This window comes from Rattus rattus, chromosome 4, assembly GCF_011064425.1.
Source record: "Rattus rattus isolate New Zealand chromosome 4, Rrattus_CSIRO_v1, whole genome shotgun sequence".
Classification (NCBI taxonomy): Eukaryota; Metazoa; Chordata; class Mammalia; order Rodentia; family Muridae; genus Rattus; species Rattus rattus.
Window position 1 is genome coordinate 22,828,894 of NC_046157.1, and position 18,112 is coordinate 22,847,005.

Sequence of the window (18,112 nt, forward strand, 5' to 3'; positions counted from 1 at the left end):
ACCGACTTTTAACCGTCCGTAAACTCACTCTGAGCTCCTGGAAACACAGAGGCTGACTTCCTAGGATGCATTCACACACTCCAGTCTCCAGCAAAAGTACAATGATTATGTATGATTATGTATGCTCGTGTGAGGAAATACATTATTTTTGTATACCCACTGAAATGATAATTAAAAGATAAGTGGAATTGCTAGCGTTTTACCTACCTTTAGTTTTGTCTCAACGGGGAACCACTGTTCTGTGCTTGTTTGTTTGGACAGGGTCACTATGTAGCCCTGGCCAGCCTAGAACACAGTATGTACACTAGGCTGTGCCCAGACTCACAGAGATCCACCTGCCTCTGCCTCCTGGGCGCTGGGTAGTGTACTAAAGTAGTACACTACCGTGCCTGGCCCTGAGTCACTGAGTTCTTTTTATATTTGAACTATAGTGATAGGAAGATGATAGGGCTCTAATCTATCCTAGAGGTATATCGAAACCAAAATGAAAGGGATTCTGCAGTGGAAGTAATTCCAAACCCTGTGTTCCACTCTGAGCATTTGACCTTCATCTGATAGGCAATGGTAGCCCTTGATATCAGCAAGTCTTTGCACATAGGTTTCACAACTGGCAAAAATTATTGGAACTCTCTGTGTCTCTTTCTAGTCTGTTTCCATGGTTTCCCCCTGGGTTCCTTGGGTTAAATTCCTAAAAGAGAATGGGAATTGCACACATATGCACATGTACACACTTCTGAATGCCTTCGTTCTGTCAGTGTTGTTCAAATGATGATCTTCCAGGCAGTCTACAGATGGCCTCTCTGATCAACTGTGGTCCTAAAGTAGGGCCACACAACAAAAGTGTAGCACCTCAAATTTTGTTTTCAACTAGGTGCTTGCCAACTAAATTTTGGTCTACTCTGGCTGGTGTCTGATATGCGCAGAATTCCCAATCTCTATAAAGTCCCTATGATTCTAATAATCACAATATTTTGCCATAAGTAGGGAGATGGCTTTTGAAATTCTGTCTAGTCACTATTTGAAAAATCTTATCATTCTGAATGAGGAAAAAAAGCACAGGGGCTAGGTTCAATGAAGCAGTGTGTCGTAATTTAAAGGTCACGGACTTTGGAGTCACACAGACGTAAGGCTGAATTTCTACAACACCTGTCACTATTTATGTCATACAAGACATTTACTCTTTACTTCTCAGCTTAGGTTTCCTCCCCTCTGAAATGGGGTTAAAATGTAATTTATCTGACGTAGAAAATAAAACTAAGTGTCAAGTTCTTGATAAATGGAGATGCTTAGTAGACGTTGGTCTGCTTTTAATTAAAAACGTTTTTAAATATAGTGCAACTCAGACGCTGAGGCACTGTGGGGATTGGAGGTATAGTCGTAAAGGAGACGTTACTGTCAGGGACCTTTCGACCCAACCTAAGCACTGAGAGAGAGAGAGAGAGAGAGAGAGAGAGAGAGAGAGAGAGAGAGAGAGAGAGAGAGACGAACCAGCCAGGAGAGTCAGATGCACTAGTCCAATCAGTGAAAATTATCTGAAAGAAATTACACCCCTAAAAGTGCACAGCTCGAAGATCACGAGTAAAGGGAAATAAATCAGACTCAGAAAGACAAATGTCCCACATTACTCTCATACATTGATATAGATTTTAAAATCTATCTCCACATGTAGAAAAGATACAAATATAGGTGTGTGTGTGTGAGTGTATGTGTGTAGGTGTGTGAGTGTGTGTGTGTGTGTGTGTGTGTGTGTGTGTGTGTGTGTACTGAGGGGAAGGAAGGATTTTGTTTGAAAGGGAGAGGTAATGAGAAAAAAAATCAAACACTGCAACCCTCATGCAGAACATATGTGTGTATAACATGGTTGTCAGGAGGGAAGGGTTGCTGGAGGGGGGAGGAGGGAGGGTGGATTGAAGGGGCAAAGATACAATGGGAAGCATTATCAACAGTGAATGGCAGGGAATTCAATATAGGAGTGTGGGCCCTATAATGAAAATAGAGACCTTTTCTTTCCACAGGGGCCGATTCTGATTGAGGAGATGCACTGTTTACATTGATAGTAATAGTTTTCTTGTTATAGCTTCAAAAAACAACACCACGTTCAACTTGTAGAAGACAGTTTCTGCCGTGATCTGTTCACATCTATCCCAAATTCAACAGTTATTGATAATTAAATACTTACTAAAGTAGGTCATCCTTCAGCTCTTCAAGCAGTATACTTAAAATTTATCAGTTTGCATTTCTTTGCTACAGCTCCATTTTCTACCCTCTTTCCTTCACTGCTTATTAAAAAGGGAGTTTCTGTCCTATTCAGGACTTTCTGCCTAGCTTCAATGTCTATTATTGAGATCATCTTTTCCCTATTGCCTGATGTGTAATTTCAGCTTTTTCTGAATCCCTTTTCCTCATTTTTTACATTGTTACTGTTTAATTGTTGTTTTTATCGAGGGTTCACATTTTTAAAGCATTAAGTATTCTTGATCACAGTAGGGTTCCTTCTAGAATATTATTTTGATCAGACACTTGCAGATTTATTTATTTTTTAGACACAGTCTCTCTCTCTCTCTCTCTCTCTCTCTCTCTCTCTCTCTCTCTCTTTCTCTCTCTCTCTCTCTTTTCTTAAAAAAACTGTAGAGCAGGCCGACCCTCAGAGATAGTCCTACCTTTGCCTCCTGAGAGTTGAGATTAAAAGTAGGTACCACTGTGCCTGGCACACATTTTTTAATTCCACCCATGGGTTGTTAAACTAACAAACTATATCCTTCCATGTCAACTCAACCATACAGCTTAGCTGTGAAGAAACATGAAGTCTCTCATCTACATGACTGAGGACATGAGATTATGTTCTTTAGGGAAAAAAAAAACAATTTAATCCCACTGGTTACCACCTAACCTTGTGACTTTCTTGTACTTAAGCTCAGTAAGAAACGCTAAGTAGTTCTCTCATTTCCATTAATGACTTTAAAATTACAAAATGTAATCTCAGAAAAGGTTGAAATTGAAATGGGATCAGGATGAAAATACATCTACTGGAATTAGTGAATTAGAGCCAGAGTCAAGAATTTCCCAGTTAAATTCTATCTAGGACTCTCTGAATGCTTTCTCCATCTGAGCTCAGTGTAAACTAGATCAAATCAAGGGACCTCCTCTATCCGCTCCCAAGCTCATTCCCATCCACGAGAGACCAAAGCCCACAGGAATGATTCTGTAATGGATGTGGGCAAAGTTCTTATTCGACACACATAGCTTTTGTTATTTTGGTTTTTTGAGACAAGTTTCTCTGCATAGTTGTGGTTGTCCTGGAACTTGCTCTGTAGACAGTGCTACTACTTTAAAAGACAAAGGACAAGTAAGGAAGGGAAGGTCTTTAAGCAAGTTTTCCAGATGGGGCGACTGCAATCTCTCTGCCTTTGGCTTTAGCTTCGAAGAGGCCTTTGTTCTTTCCCTTGTAGCCCTGGTTAGCATGCTACTCGCTATATAGGTCAGGCTGGCCTCAAACTCATACACTTCAACATTTCGGAGTGGGGACTAGGGGCGTGGGTCACCAGTCCGCTCTCCTGCAGACTTTAAATCTCGGGCTACGTTCCAGTCAAGGCTGCTCTCTCTGGATCCTGCAGAAATGGGGGCCCTGCCTCAAGTGAGAACAAAGGAGGCGGCGCCCCGTGACGCGCGGGCCTTCGGGCGGGATCATCAGCCCCGGAGCTGTTTACTCTGGCGGCCAAGGCCATGGGGCACCCGAATATAAAAAGCGAGCAGCCCGCTCTGGGGAGCCTCAGGCTTCCGGCTCGCTACGTGAGGTCCGCGACGCCCGGGCGTGCCTAGCTCCCTCAGACTATCCAGTGAGCACCAGGCCTCCGCTGCGCAGGCCGCGCCGCGCGCCACGTGAGGAGGAGCCTGCCCCCGAGCGGCGCGCGCACCCCGCGCTGGACATCGCGTGACTCGGCCACCCCGCGGGGTGAGCGCCCGGGCCGGGCCGCCCCGAGCCACTTCCGACGCGGCGCTCGCTTCAGGTTCCGGGGCGCGCCGCCTCGGCTAGCGGCCTGGGGTCCGGCGGGATGGAGGAGGCCGCGCTCGGGGAAGCCGAACTCAACTGGTCCCGCCTCAGTGTGTCGGCCGAGGCGCTGGAGTTGGAGCTGGAGGCGCGCGCGGAGGAGCGGCGCGGCTCACGGGAGGCGCTGCTGCGGCTGCTGCTGCCGTACAACCGTCTGACGTCGCTGCCACGGGCGCTGGGCAGCGGCTTCCCGCACCTCCAGCTCCTGGACGTGAGCGGCAACGCGCTCACGGCGCTGGGACCGGAGCTGCTGACGCTGAGCGGCCTGCGCACGCTGCTGGCCAGGAACAACCGGCTCGGCGGCCCGGGCTCGCTGCCCAAGGGCCTGGGCCAGTCGCCGCTCTGCCGCAGCCTCCAGGTACTCAACCTCAGCGGCAACTGCTTCCAGGAGCTGCCCGCCTCGCTGCTGGAGCTGCGCGCGCTTCAGACCCTCAGCCTGGGAGGCAACCAGCTGCAGAGCATCCCCGCCGAGATCGAGAACTTGCAGAGGTGAGTGGCTGCGAGACGGGATTGGGATGGGGGGTTGGGGAGCGGGGCGGTGGCCCGAGCTCCGTGGCACGGTGTTGGAGGGCAGAGGAGGGGGTGCTACTGGCGAGCCATCGCCGCTGTAGCGTCTAAGGTTGAGTGGGTGGTGGCCTTTGGGTTGTGTTTGGCCTACGCAGGTCTTTGAGGCATTTTCGCCGCACCCCTACCTGTACCCCCACCCCCGCCACTCGCCCCCAATGAACTCTGGAACTCATTGTGTAGACCAGGGCCAGGGTAGCCTGGAACCCACAGAGATCCGCCTGCCTCTACCTCCCAAATGCTGCGACTAAAAGACATGCGCCACTAAGCCTTATTAAGACTTCGCCTTATTTCTGGAGTCTAGTGAGGGAGCCAAGTGGGCGCCCATTAACAGAGGTGGGCGATTTCTTACTGGGAAGTCTTCCGTGGCTTTGCACGCGTTTGCATCCAAGTGGCGTTTAACGTGGCGTAGGAAGTGCTCTGGCCTACTTCCTTGGTTTTTATTCTATTTCCAGTTAGCCCCTTTTAGCCGTAGCCAAAGTACCATTTGTGGAGTTAGTGAGCCTTGCACTCCCCCCTTTTTTATAGAAAGCAGCCCTTGTCCTTGTATTGGGTGGGGTCGGGCAAAACCTCTTCATGCTGCCCTTCCTTTGACCCTGAGGAACTATTCACATTTCAAAATCTTATCTTAGGAGTCTTTTCTGTCCTTCCCCCCCCCCTTTTTTTTAACTGTTCCTAGGTCAATTAACGCCAAACTGTACTTCCTCTGTATGTCACACTTCCCTCCATTGTATTTATGTTATTGAATATAGTTCCTTCTTTACAGGAACTGTCTACCTCTTCAAAGCTTAGTAATGTAGAGTGTACTGGAGTAGGGAGGTACAGAAAAGGGTAATAGAAGTGCCCTAAGGTGTCCTGCAGGGGAGTAGGAAGTAAAACAACAAGAAACTATCTTCCACTTGTTAAATAGTTTCAGCTCCTTTATTGGATTAGCCAAGATAAAAGAATGTGGAGCTAGAAAGAACCTTCGAGTTCACAGGGAAAACATTGACTGGAAATAAGACCTTTTCTTCACATCTCATCCTTCCTTCCGCGGGCCACTTAGCACTTCCTGTTTGCCAAATGAGGCCTCTGGACACAGTGTCCCCTAATTTGCTCCTCCGTAGATGTTTACAGAGCGCTTGGTGTGTCCGACATTTTCCTAAGCTCTGAGGCTAGTACCCTGAGACAGAACAACAGGGGTTTGACCTGTTTGGGTCCTTGAGTCAGTGCCATCTGATTTATTTGAAGGAAGTAACAGTGAAGGTTAGGCGTGAGCCATCAGACCGACCCCAGTAAGTAGAAGAGTGAATGTGAACGTCCAGGGGCTAGGAGGAGAGTAATTCCTAACTGATCAAAGATGAGCACTGCCCTGGAAGGTGGCAGAAGAAACACCGGGGCCACTCAGGGCATCCCATCTTGAAGGGTTCCATAGTGAGCATTGCATTTTGAGTGCACACTTGGCTTGTTCCTGTGGAGTGGCGAGGGTCTGAAGATGAGGGGATTTGGGGGCCGGTTAGGAGGCCATTGTGGTAGACTAGGAATGATGGTAACTTACAACAGGAATGCTAGGAAATGTAGGGTGTAGGACGGTTAGGGGGGTTTATGTTCACTGGACAGGCTTTGCTTCCTCTAATTTTTTTTTTTCTTTTCTTTTTTTCGGAGCTGGGGACTGAACCCAGGGCCTTGCGCTTGCTAGGCAAGTGCTCTACCACTGAGCTAAATCCGCAACCCCTGCTTCCTCTAATTTTAACGTGTAGTTTTTATTTCAATCCCAGTATATTAAGAGGAACCCCGGGCGAGTATTGTCTCCATCACATGGAAAGAGAAGTAAGCAAAATTCCACTTAAAAACTTAAAAATATGCAGTGGGTAGGCCCTGTCTTAGATGTGCCAACATTCTCTATGATTCTAAGATGAGACACTCTCCATTTTTAGAGGAAGAAACAAAGGCTCAGAGAAATGAGGTCTCAAGATCACAAACCCATTAAGTAGTAGCACTGGATTTGAATTCTGGGGTCTCTGATGCCAAATCAAAGAGTTTTCCATAGTGGCCAGCTAGGACTCGAGTGTCTAGGCTCTGCTCTGGGGCATAGGTGATTCGGAGGAATGGGTCAGGCCATTGTTGCCTGGTTGACCTGATTTCTGTACTGACAACAGCTACTCCAGGCTGTTGGTCACTGTGTCTGTGACTTGATATATTATGAGACTTTTTGCATCCTGATTTTGTTGTTGTTCAGCCCTGCGCTTTATTTCTGTACTAACAGGAATCACAAAGGTTTAGATTCTACTTGGATACAGGCCAACAGGCTCATTGCAGAATTGTACTCCAAGAGAAAGAAGCAGCTTTGACCATGACCTAGTTCATTTCCTTCTTTTCAAGGATGAGGAAGCTGAGATTTCATGTGAATGAGTTGCTTGAGGCCAGATCATGGCCACAGTGAGAGAGTTCAGTGATTCAGTTCTCAAAGACTGCTGACTATTCTGAAATGATCGTTAATGGTGGGAAATGGAGAGGTGCTGTTACAGTCACTTGAACCCTCTTGAACATCATGTTCTTCCAAAATCTGTGTAACTTACCCAGCCTGTCATGTAGTGTGTGCTGTAGTGTGCTGCTCTGCTCCTCCCCTCCCTTCCTGGTGCTAAGGGTGGACTGCATGACCTTCCACACGCGAGGCAAGAGCCACTGCTTGAGCCACGTCTAGTGTTTTGGCACATGAAGAAGATTCTGTCCTTGTAAAGAACAGTGAGAAGAGCAGTTTTTAAAAGGTACACAGCATATATGTGCCACAGGAACTCCCCTCCATTGGCAGCATTCTGTGAAGAAGAATAAGTCTTGGTTGCATGCACCCCTGGTCTCTCCGGGCCTCCTGGAGGTCTTAGCTGAGCTCTGTGCACTCTACTTGATGACCCTTCCCTTAGTGGCAAAATTTTAAATTAAAAAAAAAAAAAAAAGACTTCCAAAAAAATAGCAAGTAAGTGGGTGCTGGAACTCTTGTTTATTTTTATGATTGACTTCATTCCCCTGATCTAAATCAGGCCATTATGAATATAAATTCTGTTCATATAGGATTCATCAGCAAATAAACGTATGTTTTTGGCTTCTGTGCAGCCAAGCCTATTTTTGTTGTACAGTGCTGAATGATAGAGTAGTTCACACTTCAGCATTTCGTCTAATGAACTGGGTTTTATCCCTCCGTAGCTCAGAAACTGCTTGAGTAAGAGATTAATTTATTACTCCCTGAGCAGCAAACTTAGAGTAAGTGGGTTGTATGGCATCCAGGATGATATTTGGAGACTAAATCTGAGCCAAGTGTGTTTTGTGAATCCTTTTCCCATGTTTTCTCCCTTCGATGTCTTCTTTTTTGGTGACCTTTTCTTGGTGTCTTTTTAACGTGGTTATCAAAGATAAGAGGATCGTGACGAAAGCTAAGAATTGATCCCTGAAGGTTAACGCTAAACTGCAGTGATGGCCTGGGGAAGACATAACTCAACAAGATCAGTAGAAGGATGTGCTGAGCGTTAAGTAACTCCTTCCCCGTTACAGTCACACAGTGGGTTCCTGGATGTCAGTGGCCCTGTGTTGACCTCCTTTAACGTCATATAATGTATTGTGATAATGGTCTCCCTTCCTCCCTCCCAGCTCCACTCCCACCTCTGTACCCACCCAACTTCAAGTTCTCTCTCATCTTCTTTTCTCTTTTAAACCCACCAAGTTCATACTGTGTTGCCTGGCTCCCCCTGGGTGTTGGCCTGCTCTGGAGTATGGTTGACCAATTAAAGGAAACAGACTCTCCCCGTCCCGGTAGCTATCAAATGCTTACATAATAACTCAGCTAATGGTGGGACTTTGAATCCACCTCTTCCACTCCACGCTGGGATTTTGTGTGGATTGAGCTTGCACAGGTCTTTTACCTGTTTTCACAATTGCTGTGAATTTGTATGTGCAGTGATCCTCTTCTGTCTAGAAAATACTGATTCCTTGAAGTTATCCACCATCTCTGACTCTCAAGAGTCCTTCTACCTACTCTTGAAGAGTCCTAAGCCTTGGAGGTATGTATGTGACATGGATACCCAATTTAGGGCTTAACACTCCTCTTAGGGTCTTTTATTCCCTGCATGTCAGCCGATTGTGGGTCTCTGTTAATTCTATTTCCTTCAAAGAGTAGAAACTGATTATGATTGAGAGAAGCCCTGGTTTGTATATGCAGTAAGTCAGTCCTTTTAACACTAATCCATTTAGTAGAATAATAATCGTTCTCCCCTAGTGTCTATGACATACCCACAGGGTTTTTTGCCCCATTATGGGTTCCATTTTATGGAAGAGGCCTTAAATCCAGTCAGAACATGGTTGGTTACTCTGTAGCAGCCATGCCACTATTGCCTCTGTGGGGTACTCAAGCTCAGACCATTTGCTGTAACCTGGAAGGTTCACTGCTAGGTGAGACTGCTCTTCTCTGCTACCATACATAGCACCTTCAGCTAGCCAATAGAGATGAAGCCTTCTGATCAAGACCCATTTGATTTCTCTATCGTTTATGGTTCATATACATAGTGTCTTCAGCAATTTAGTCTTACCATCGAGATCTGGAGGATAATCAAAAGCACTGTCAATAGCCTGTAATATTTAGGGATCTCTGGGACCCCACTGATCACAACTCAAAAAGAAGTAAACCGTTCTTGACCTCCTCCTTTCCTGGTGTGTTGGGCTATTCTGCTGCCCAGTTTTATTACAACTTGGCACAGATAGAATCATTTGGGAAGAGGAATCTCAATTGAGAAAATGTTTTCACAAGACTATCCTGTCCTCCATTTTCTTAATTGATGATTGATGTGGGAGGGCCCTGCTCTCTGTGGGTAATGCCACCTCTGGGGCTGGTCGTCCTGGGTGCTATTAAGAAAGCAAGCTGAGGGGTTGGGGATTTAGCTCAGTAGTTAGAGCGCTTGCCTAGCAACCGCAAGGCCCTGGGTTCGGTCCCCAGCTCCGAAAAAAAAAAAAAAAAAAGAAAGAAAGCTGAATTGGTTCTTTTCTGTTTCTACTAAACCATAGCATTGTTTTAATAAATGTCAGAATATCAGCCTACTGAGAGAGAGAGAGAGAGAGAGAGAGAGAGAGAGAGAGAGAGAGAAAGCGCGCACGTGCGCAAGTGAGTGAGTGCACGCAGACAGAGCAAGCCAATAAGCAGCATTCCTCCAAGGCTTCTACTTCAGTTCCTGTCTCCAAATTCTTTCACTGACTTCCCTTAGTTAGTGATGGACTGTTAACTAGAAGTATAAAATGAACTAAATCCTTTCTTTCTGTAAGTACTTTTGAGTCTTGTTTAAGGAGATAGCATTTGAAGGTAAATGACAATACAGGGATGTTACTTCAAGAAGCCTTTTTTTTTTTTTTTTTTTTTTTTGCCTGCGTGTGCATGCGTGTTTTCTGCACCTGTGCCATCCTTTTTCACTTTAATTCCATTTTTCTTTAAACACATAGTTTGGAGCATGTATATATGTATAAAATTATATCCAATATACTTTGTTAAACTGAAGAAGGGAAAAGCATTTTTGTCTAACTGGTTAAAGGGGATAGTGGACACTACTTGAAAAGCTTTACAGAATCAGAACTAGAAAGAATACCATTGATACACTGTTAAAATCACCACATAGCAAACACAGAAGGTGAGCTTATAAAAGGCAGAGTAATTATATCTGTGGGAATGTCTATGATAGGGAGCTACCAGTAAAGGACTTAATGTGTTGCCTGACTCAGAAGGCAAGAAAGGAACTTTTCAATGAAGCACCAAGAAAAGTTTTAAAATGGACACTTACAAAAATTCAGTTAAAAATCTTAGAAAAAATATACAGTAGTCTCCCACACCAACTAATGATATGTCTTTACTGGGTTTCAATTACGTACAATCAACTGTGACCCAGAAATATTACATGCAAAATTCTAGAAATAAATATTTTGTAACTTTTAAGTTGCAGCCCATTCTGAGTATCATGATGAAATCTTGTATTGCCCCATCTAAAACCTGAATGGGGCTTTGAAGGTGGTACCCAGTCCCTGGTCCCTGCCTCGCTCTGCTCCCTGATCTCCTGAGAGCTTTTCTACTTGAATCCTACCTGCCTGTTAATTGCTTAGTAGTTGCCTTGATGTTTTTGTTTCACAGTAACAAAATTCCTGACTGAAGTGACTTGAGGAAAGAACTGACAGTCAGTTCCTGTGGTGGGAAGGCATGGGAAGCAGCTCAGCTGAAGGAGGAATGTGTGGCAGAGGTTGGTTATTACATGGTAGATGGCGAGAACCAGGGACTGAGCATTACCCTTCAGCAGCCTGCCACTAGTGACCTACTTCCACCAGCTGGGAACAAGCTCACAGTGAACACATGGGAGGGGATCACAGATGACCATAACAGCTCAGTGCCAGTAACAAATGCTAACAGTAACAACAAAAGCTGGAGCACATTGATGATCCGGGAAGGGGATTTTAAAGCAAAATGGATTTAAAGGGACAAAGAGACATGCTTCATAAGAGTTAAGTAACACTCCAACTGGAAGGTCTAGGGTCAGGAGCTTGACTGTGTCTGCAGTGTAGCTGTTGTAGATAGGGAGCAAATCACAGCAACAAAACTGACAGAAACCTGAAGAGAACAGTGTGGTTATAAAGGAGACTAGCATCCAGTAAGAAGGCAAATGACAAGCCAAAGCTTTTGAATTGGTCCTTTTACAAAGCCAGCTTGAATTCTTTTAATACATATAAAAACACAAGTAGGCCACAAAGAAACAAAGCTATGCAGAACACATATTTAACAGCAAGGCTTTCACCAAAGTGATGGAAATTGTCTAACCCTTGAGAAAACTGGCAAATGGTCTGGACATGAGATGCTTTGAGGATCTTAAGTGACCAGGAACACAGAAAGCTGAGACTAAATTTCACTATTTATCAAACTACAGATCTATAGATGGAAAGTACAGATTGGTACCTTTTTCACACCGTCAGATTGTTTTGTTTTGTTTTTAAATTAAAGTATTGGCAAGGAGTATGGTGTGAGGTAGAGCAAACCACACAAGTAAAATAAAACAACGGCTTTAAGAGGGGAAAGTAGGCTGCTATACTAGTATCCAAAATAGGAATTATCTCACGGGCACGCAGTGTCTTGTCTGACAAGATATGGTATAAGCTCCCTGGGGATTGCATTCTCTTTCCGGGATACGCCTGGCATACCGCAGATCCTGAGTAAGACATTTGGTGAGTGAGTGGATGAACTGCGTTTACTCTAGTAGAGACAATGGACTCTCTTGACCAGCCTGTGTTTATTTACCTTTTTTAAATTTGCTTTTGCAGTTTAGAATGTTTATACCTTGGAGGAAACTTCATTAAAGAAATCCCACCAGAACTAGCAAATCTGCCTTCTCTGAATTACTTGGTGTTGTGTGACAACAAGATCCAAAGTGTGCCTCCTCAGCTCTCACAGTGAGTAGTCAGCCATAGCAACAGACATCTGTGCTTAGGAACCGCTGAAAGGAATTAAGACTCTTCCAGTAATCTCAGCACTAGGGAGGGGAAACAGGAAAACCTTAAGCTCAAGACCAACTTGGACTACAAGTAAGACCTCAGTTTAAATGGAAAAGAAAAATAGGAAGTCTCAAAAAAAGTTGGAATTAACAGCTCTGCAGCTCTTTATGAGCTGAATAGTTTACAGTTAAGTGCTCTGGTTTATTCCTCAAAATGTTTGCTCAGCTCTGAGTGTGTGCACACCCAGGTAGGTGCAAGTGTGCATGCTTGTGTTCACTTGCATGTGAACATGACCTAGGCTCCATTCGTTTCCTTGAGATGGGGGAGGAGGTGTCTCGTTGGCCTGGAGTTTACCAGGAGGCTAGACCGACTGGCCAGGGCCCCAGGGAATTGCCCCTCAGTGTGGGGGGACAAGTGTGCACCACACCTGACTTTTTTTTTTTTTTTTTTATTAAGCTGGCATTTTCACAAATGAACTTGAGTCCTTGTGCCTGCAAGGCACAGGCTTTATTGATTGGTCCAACCATTCAGTTTTCTTCTTGTTACTGGAAAGAAAGGGCTTCAGGGAGCGAGAGAGCGAGAAAATAGAGTAGTAATTTGGCATGGCTTTCCTTGGGTCTTGTGGAACTTGACAGTTTGTATTTGATCGTAAGCATTCCTGCCCTGATGTGGCTTTGTAATGAAAAGGATCATTATTCATAGTATATGTAAAATCTTTTTATTGTATAAGTAATATAATATTCCCTCTAGTGTCTTTAAATCTATTGTTTATCTCAGCTAGGACCCAAAATTCTTTGTCAATGTTTTCAGTACTCTTAAGGTCCCAGAGGGGTAGTCTTTGATGGCATTTTTAAAACTGTATCCTGAGCTGGTTCTAGATACTTGATTTTTCATTTATTGACCTTAATCCTGTTAATTCATATGGGAAGTTCAGACCCTGTGTTTACACAGACATGTTTGTACATATAGAAATGTATGTAAGTATAACATCTACTGTGTTACTCATCCGTGGCCTTTGGTTTCTGCATGGCGTTCACTCTAGGCTGCATTCGCTTCGATCCCTCAGTCTACACAATAACTTGCTGACGTACCTGCCTCGAGAGATCCTCAATCTTATTCACCTGGAAGAGTTGAGTTTACGAGGAAACCCATTGGTGGTCCGTTTTGTTAGAGATTTAACGTATGACCCTCCAACTCTTCTGGAATTAGCTGCAAGGACCATTAAGATCCGAAGTATTTCTTACACTCCCTATGATCTTCCTGGGAATCTTCTTAGATACTTGGGCTCTGCCAGCAATTGTCCAAACCCGAAGTGTGGTGGTAAGTTGATCTGGCCTTTTTCACTCATTTAGCTATTTTTAAATATTGATGTTGTTTTAATTAAAGGCTTCTCTCACTGAAAGGCAGTTAATAGAAAGTAAGATGCTCTGTCCCCTCAGCTTCCTTCTTCCTTAAAAACTATTTTCACATTAATTTTAGCTTTAAATACAAGGAACTTTCACCCTGGAAATTTCATTTTGTCTTGGAACATTATGATAAAAGTAAGATGGTAAAATGAAAGGAAACACAAAGAAATAAAGTCTTAATTTTTAAGAACAGTTTTAAAATGGTTGGCTGTCTTCCATGTTTATGTGAAGGCTCACTATTCATTGTATCAGGAACCACTAGGGCAGTGCTTTCACTCACAGGGATTGCATATTAGATATTTCCATTACAACTCGTAAAGTTACAGTTCTGAAGTAGCAGTAAAAATGACCTTATGTTGGGGTCACCATACCATGAGGAACTGTATTAAAGGTCACAGCATTAGGAAGGTGGAGAACCACTGCATTAGGGCATGCTTACAGACGTATAGGAGCAGTGGCTATGTGGCGAGAGTATGAGAGTGCTGCCCATTTCTGGCAGCCACTTTAAATCTGTGTTTCAGGATTCACAGTTAGAGCATTTGAAGAAGAATACTGCTTTTAAATAAGGTACTGGGGTAAAGACAAATGTTAGCACCAAGAAAATGTTGCATAATAATATCAAAGCTGGGGTAAGGTGTGTTCTCAGGAAGTCTTGTCTTGAGGTAGTATACAGGTAAAGGGAGAACAAATTAAATTTCTCTGAGATTGTTACAAGATGAAAAGACTGCGTGTAAAGAGGAGCCTTCTCTCAGCTGGCATGGCTGCCTTCTCTCAGCAGGGTGCACGCTGGTTAGTGAGTGTGCTAAGCCTTCCCCCTGCAGGCCTCATCCTGAAGCAGCTTTGGTGATGGCAGGGCACTGTTGAAACTAGGGTGTGGAGACTTGTAAGAGGTAGCATTCACACCAGGGAGTCCCGATGACACCTCCTATGCCCAGAATCCATCCTCTTCTGGAAATGTGCCTCATTCTCTTCTCTGAACTGTTTGGTTTTTTATTTTGTTTTGTTTTTTAATGGACTTCTTTAGTATTCCAAAGAGCTGTTTATCTTAGGAATGCCTTAAAAATTATTAGTTTAAAATTTCAGATACCATCAGTAAAATAAAACCAGTCATTTTTACATGCTTCCCTACTCCAGCACCCCAGGTTCCTTATTGAACTGTAAGTTAAAAATCATGACATTTATAAGACACTTCCTCTTTGTAGAGTTTGAACATTTAGAGATGAGAATTTCACAGGAAGCTAACAGGGTTACTAGGATTTATTATAAGCCTATTGATATGTCTACTTTCTAAGTTGTTAAGAGTAGTAAACTATAAGAAGCTTTGGGGAGCCATGCCGGGTGGCACATGCCTTTATTCCCAGTGTTCAGGAGGCACAGGCACATGAGCTCGATGAGCAGGAGATCAACATAGTGTGCACAGAGAGTTCAGGCAGGCCAGGACTGCATAGTGAGAGCCTGTCTTTGTGAATGAATGAATTCTTGAATATTTGGTCCATCATATGATAGACGATAGTTGGGAAACTTAGATGTGAAGTTCGAGATTGCTCTTCTGTGCCACAGTCTGTCTAGTTTGGTTGTACTGTAGCCATAGGAATGGACTTCGTATTCTAGAGAAATGTGTTTTAAAGGTTCAGCTAGAGTCTCGCAACACAGCCTTTGCTTCCCCCTACTCTAACTGTGGCTCTGCCTCACTGAAGAGTCATAGCTCAGCAGTGCAGTTAAGAACCGAATCAGGGAATTTCCAGTTTTAGTTTACCAGAGTGGACCTGACTCTGTGTGCGCTGAATGAGATCATCAGCTTGCAGCATGGAGGCTTAGAGCTTAAATATAAGGTGACATTCTGTTCTGTTGGTTTTGCTCTCCCAGTCATGGTACATGTGTGTTAATCCTAAACCCTTGGAGGTGGTAGAGGCAAGAAGATCAGGAGTTCACAGCTAAGCTAGAATTTTATGGGCGTGCCCTGGCTATAAGTGACTTTGGTTTCTCAAAAGATAAGAATGGATACTAATAGCTATTTCCTTTCTGCAAATTCTTGTATGGTAGTTACTCCCTAATCAGTATTGAAGGAAGTGTGTTTTAGTCTCTAACTGTAGGACAGTGCTAGCAACTGAGGAGGGGGTGTAGAATAGGGCACTTTACACATCTTATAATCTGTCAGATACTGGCTCCCCAAGTAACCCAGAGAAAATCTGCTAAATAAACAGGATCCTGGCCTTTCTCAGCTGGCTGCTTTCGGATACATTGTCTTGCCTTTTTTCTTGTTTTAGAAAACAAGAAGTGATTGAGAATAGGAATGAGTTATATCACAGCAAACAAATCTTTCCTCCTCCCCTCGTAGATTCTAGGGATCAAACTCTGGTTGTCAGGGTTGGCAGAAGCACCTTTATCTGTTGAGCCATCTCTCTGGCCTTCCTGGCATTCACTTAGCAATCATGTTGCCACCCGGAAGATCTCCCATTATGTCTCTGTGCTGTGCTCTTAGAAAGAACTGCTCTAATGCTTCTCCTTAAGATTCTCGAGGAGAGTTTATATGTAATACATCTCCAGAGTAATGTGCTAGAAAAGGGTTTAAAAAACTGTGGTTCTCGACGCGTACTGACTTCTCGTATTCTTCTTCCCTCCAGGAGTCTATTTTGACTGTTGTGTCAGACAGATTAAGTTCGTGGACTTCTGCGGGAAGTACCGCCTCCCCCTCATGCACTATCTGTGTTCTCCAGAGTGCTCCTCCCCCTGCAGCTCTGCCTCACACAGCTCCACCTCCCAGAGTGAGTCTGACTCAGAAGATGAGGCCAGTGTGGCTGCACACAGAATGCAGAAAGTTCTCCTTGGTTGAGCAGTAGTGGGCATTGAAAACACTAAAACACTGAGCAGAAATGACTGACAGAGAGATGGGTCTTGAAGTTGACTGGAGACCTGAGGGTTTTCATCTTGAATGTCCGTGTAGGGTTGCCATGATGTGAAAGAAAGGTTTTGCGTTCTATCTACACACTTGGGAGGAATGAGTCCAGTTCCATGTTTAGGGTCTTTGACTGTAAACTTACTGTGAATGGCAATTCAAAATTCAGTTAATTGGTTACAATTTTCATGTAAGTCTTTGAAGAAACACTAACAGAAAGGTTCACTCTGAAGAAAAGTCATGAAATCCACCCGAAGGGATGTCACCTGGGACAGCTGAGTTGAGTAAAGAGGTCATCACAGTTCTGTTACCAGGGTTGTCCTGGTTTATGCTGAACACTATACATAAGTAAAGTGAGCCTTCTCCTTGTGCACCCCTGGACTTTTGAAGCCTTTCTGACCAACTGACTGGACAGTAAGGACTATAACTTTTAAATGGAGTATTTAAACCAGCTCTTGTTTTGTGTGATTGTTACTAACTTTATGTAACCTAGCAGTGATGTGTTATAGTGCCTTAATGCTAGTAAGATTGTGGAAGCTTATAGAAATTATTTCAGAGCAACCTACAACCTGACACTGTGCAAAACACCTGGAATATACTTTAACCAACCAGTGAACAATCGTATAGATAACACCCGAGTTCCGAGGGCCTGGAACTCAGACATCCACCTGGAAGATGGAGATCTTCCAGGGACCTCCCCTCTCTAGTTGCTGATATTACAAGTGTACACCACCATCTGCTTCCATGGCCATCTTAACTTCATTTTTAACTGCAGTGATCTCGTCTAAGCAAATGGCTTTTACACTTAATGAGAGGCTAAAGTCTTATTCTGTCTATTCACCAAAAGACAGAATACTATTTTTTGACCAAAAAATCTAGATGACAAGTAGTCTGAGAATACCTGCTTTACAGTATGAGACTAAATGAGGAAACGTTGGACATAGATACTTGTGCATGCCTCCAGACCAGCACGTGGGAGGTAGAGGCAGAGGGTCAGGACTTCAAAGTTTACCTAGGCTCCATGGTAAATTTGAGGCCAACCTGGGCTACATACATGAAAGCATGTCTCAATGTGGAATGGGGTGGATTTTAACCACCAAGTGTGTCTCCTTTGCCCCTGTTGGTTACTAAACCAAGACTTCCTCTACGTTTAAAAGAAAAACTGCAGAGTGAAGCACAGCCCATTATGCCCGTCCTCAGTAGAGTTCACAGAGCCAGCGTAACCATTGAACACTGAGGAAAGGACTAAGGAAACATTAAATACCTTTATCCCTAAGTGTAGAAGAAACATAATAACAAATTATTGTCATCAGAAATTAATAAATTTTACTAACTCGTTGATTAGGCAATTAAAAAGTACTAAAAGTATAAGCTAACATTAGGGAATACGTAACTCACTGCTGATCATTAGCCATCCTGTAATAACAGGAAGCCTAGTTGGTAAGTGCCAAAGTAGTTTCCGAGTGCGTTAGGGCATCAGCTGATCTCTTAAAGCATGCTTTATTAGAAGCCAGCTGTGCGCTCAGAGTATTTGCATGTTAGGTTTCTTGTATATAGTATTTTTATTTTAGTAGAACATATTGGTAGGTTCTAGGGTAATTCAGGGTTTCTATGTGTTTGTGTTACGTCATGAAACACGAGAGTTTCGTGGCTGCAGTTGTGAAACGCTGCTATAGTGAGTCCCCTCACCTTTTCCTCGGAATAGTGTAGTAAGAT

The 18,112-nt window shown here is 43.9% G+C and overlaps 1 protein-coding gene across 1 annotated transcript; it reads left to right on the forward strand.

Moving 5' to 3' along the window:
- The first annotated feature begins 3,912 nt into the window (after positions 1–3,912).
- On the forward strand, positions 3,913–17,336 carry Lrrc58 (leucine rich repeat containing 58). Its single transcript, XM_032900189.1, has 4 exons — positions 3,913–4,537; positions 11,924–12,052; positions 13,137–13,414; positions 16,125–17,336. Exons 1-4 carry the CDS (start codon positions 4,053–4,055, stop codon positions 16,331–16,333), a joined length of 1,101 nt encoding a protein of 366 aa, XP_032756080.1. The 5' UTR covers positions 3,913–4,052; the 3' UTR covers positions 16,334–17,336.
- Positions 17,337–18,112: the final 776 nt, after the last annotated feature.

Coding starts and splice junctions, on each gene's coding strand:
- Lrrc58 (XM_032900189.1), top strand. CDS start 4,053: ATGGAGGAGGCCGCGCTCGGGGAAGCCGAACTCAACTGGTCCCGCCTC. Junction 4,538..11,923: donor GAGATCGAGAACTTGCAGAG/GTGAGTGGCTGC, acceptor TTGCTTTTGCAG/TTTAGAATGTTTATACCTTG. Junction 13,415..16,124: donor TCCAAACCCGAAGTGTGGTG/GTAAGTTGATCT, acceptor TCTTCCCTCCAG/GAGTCTATTTTGACTGTTGT.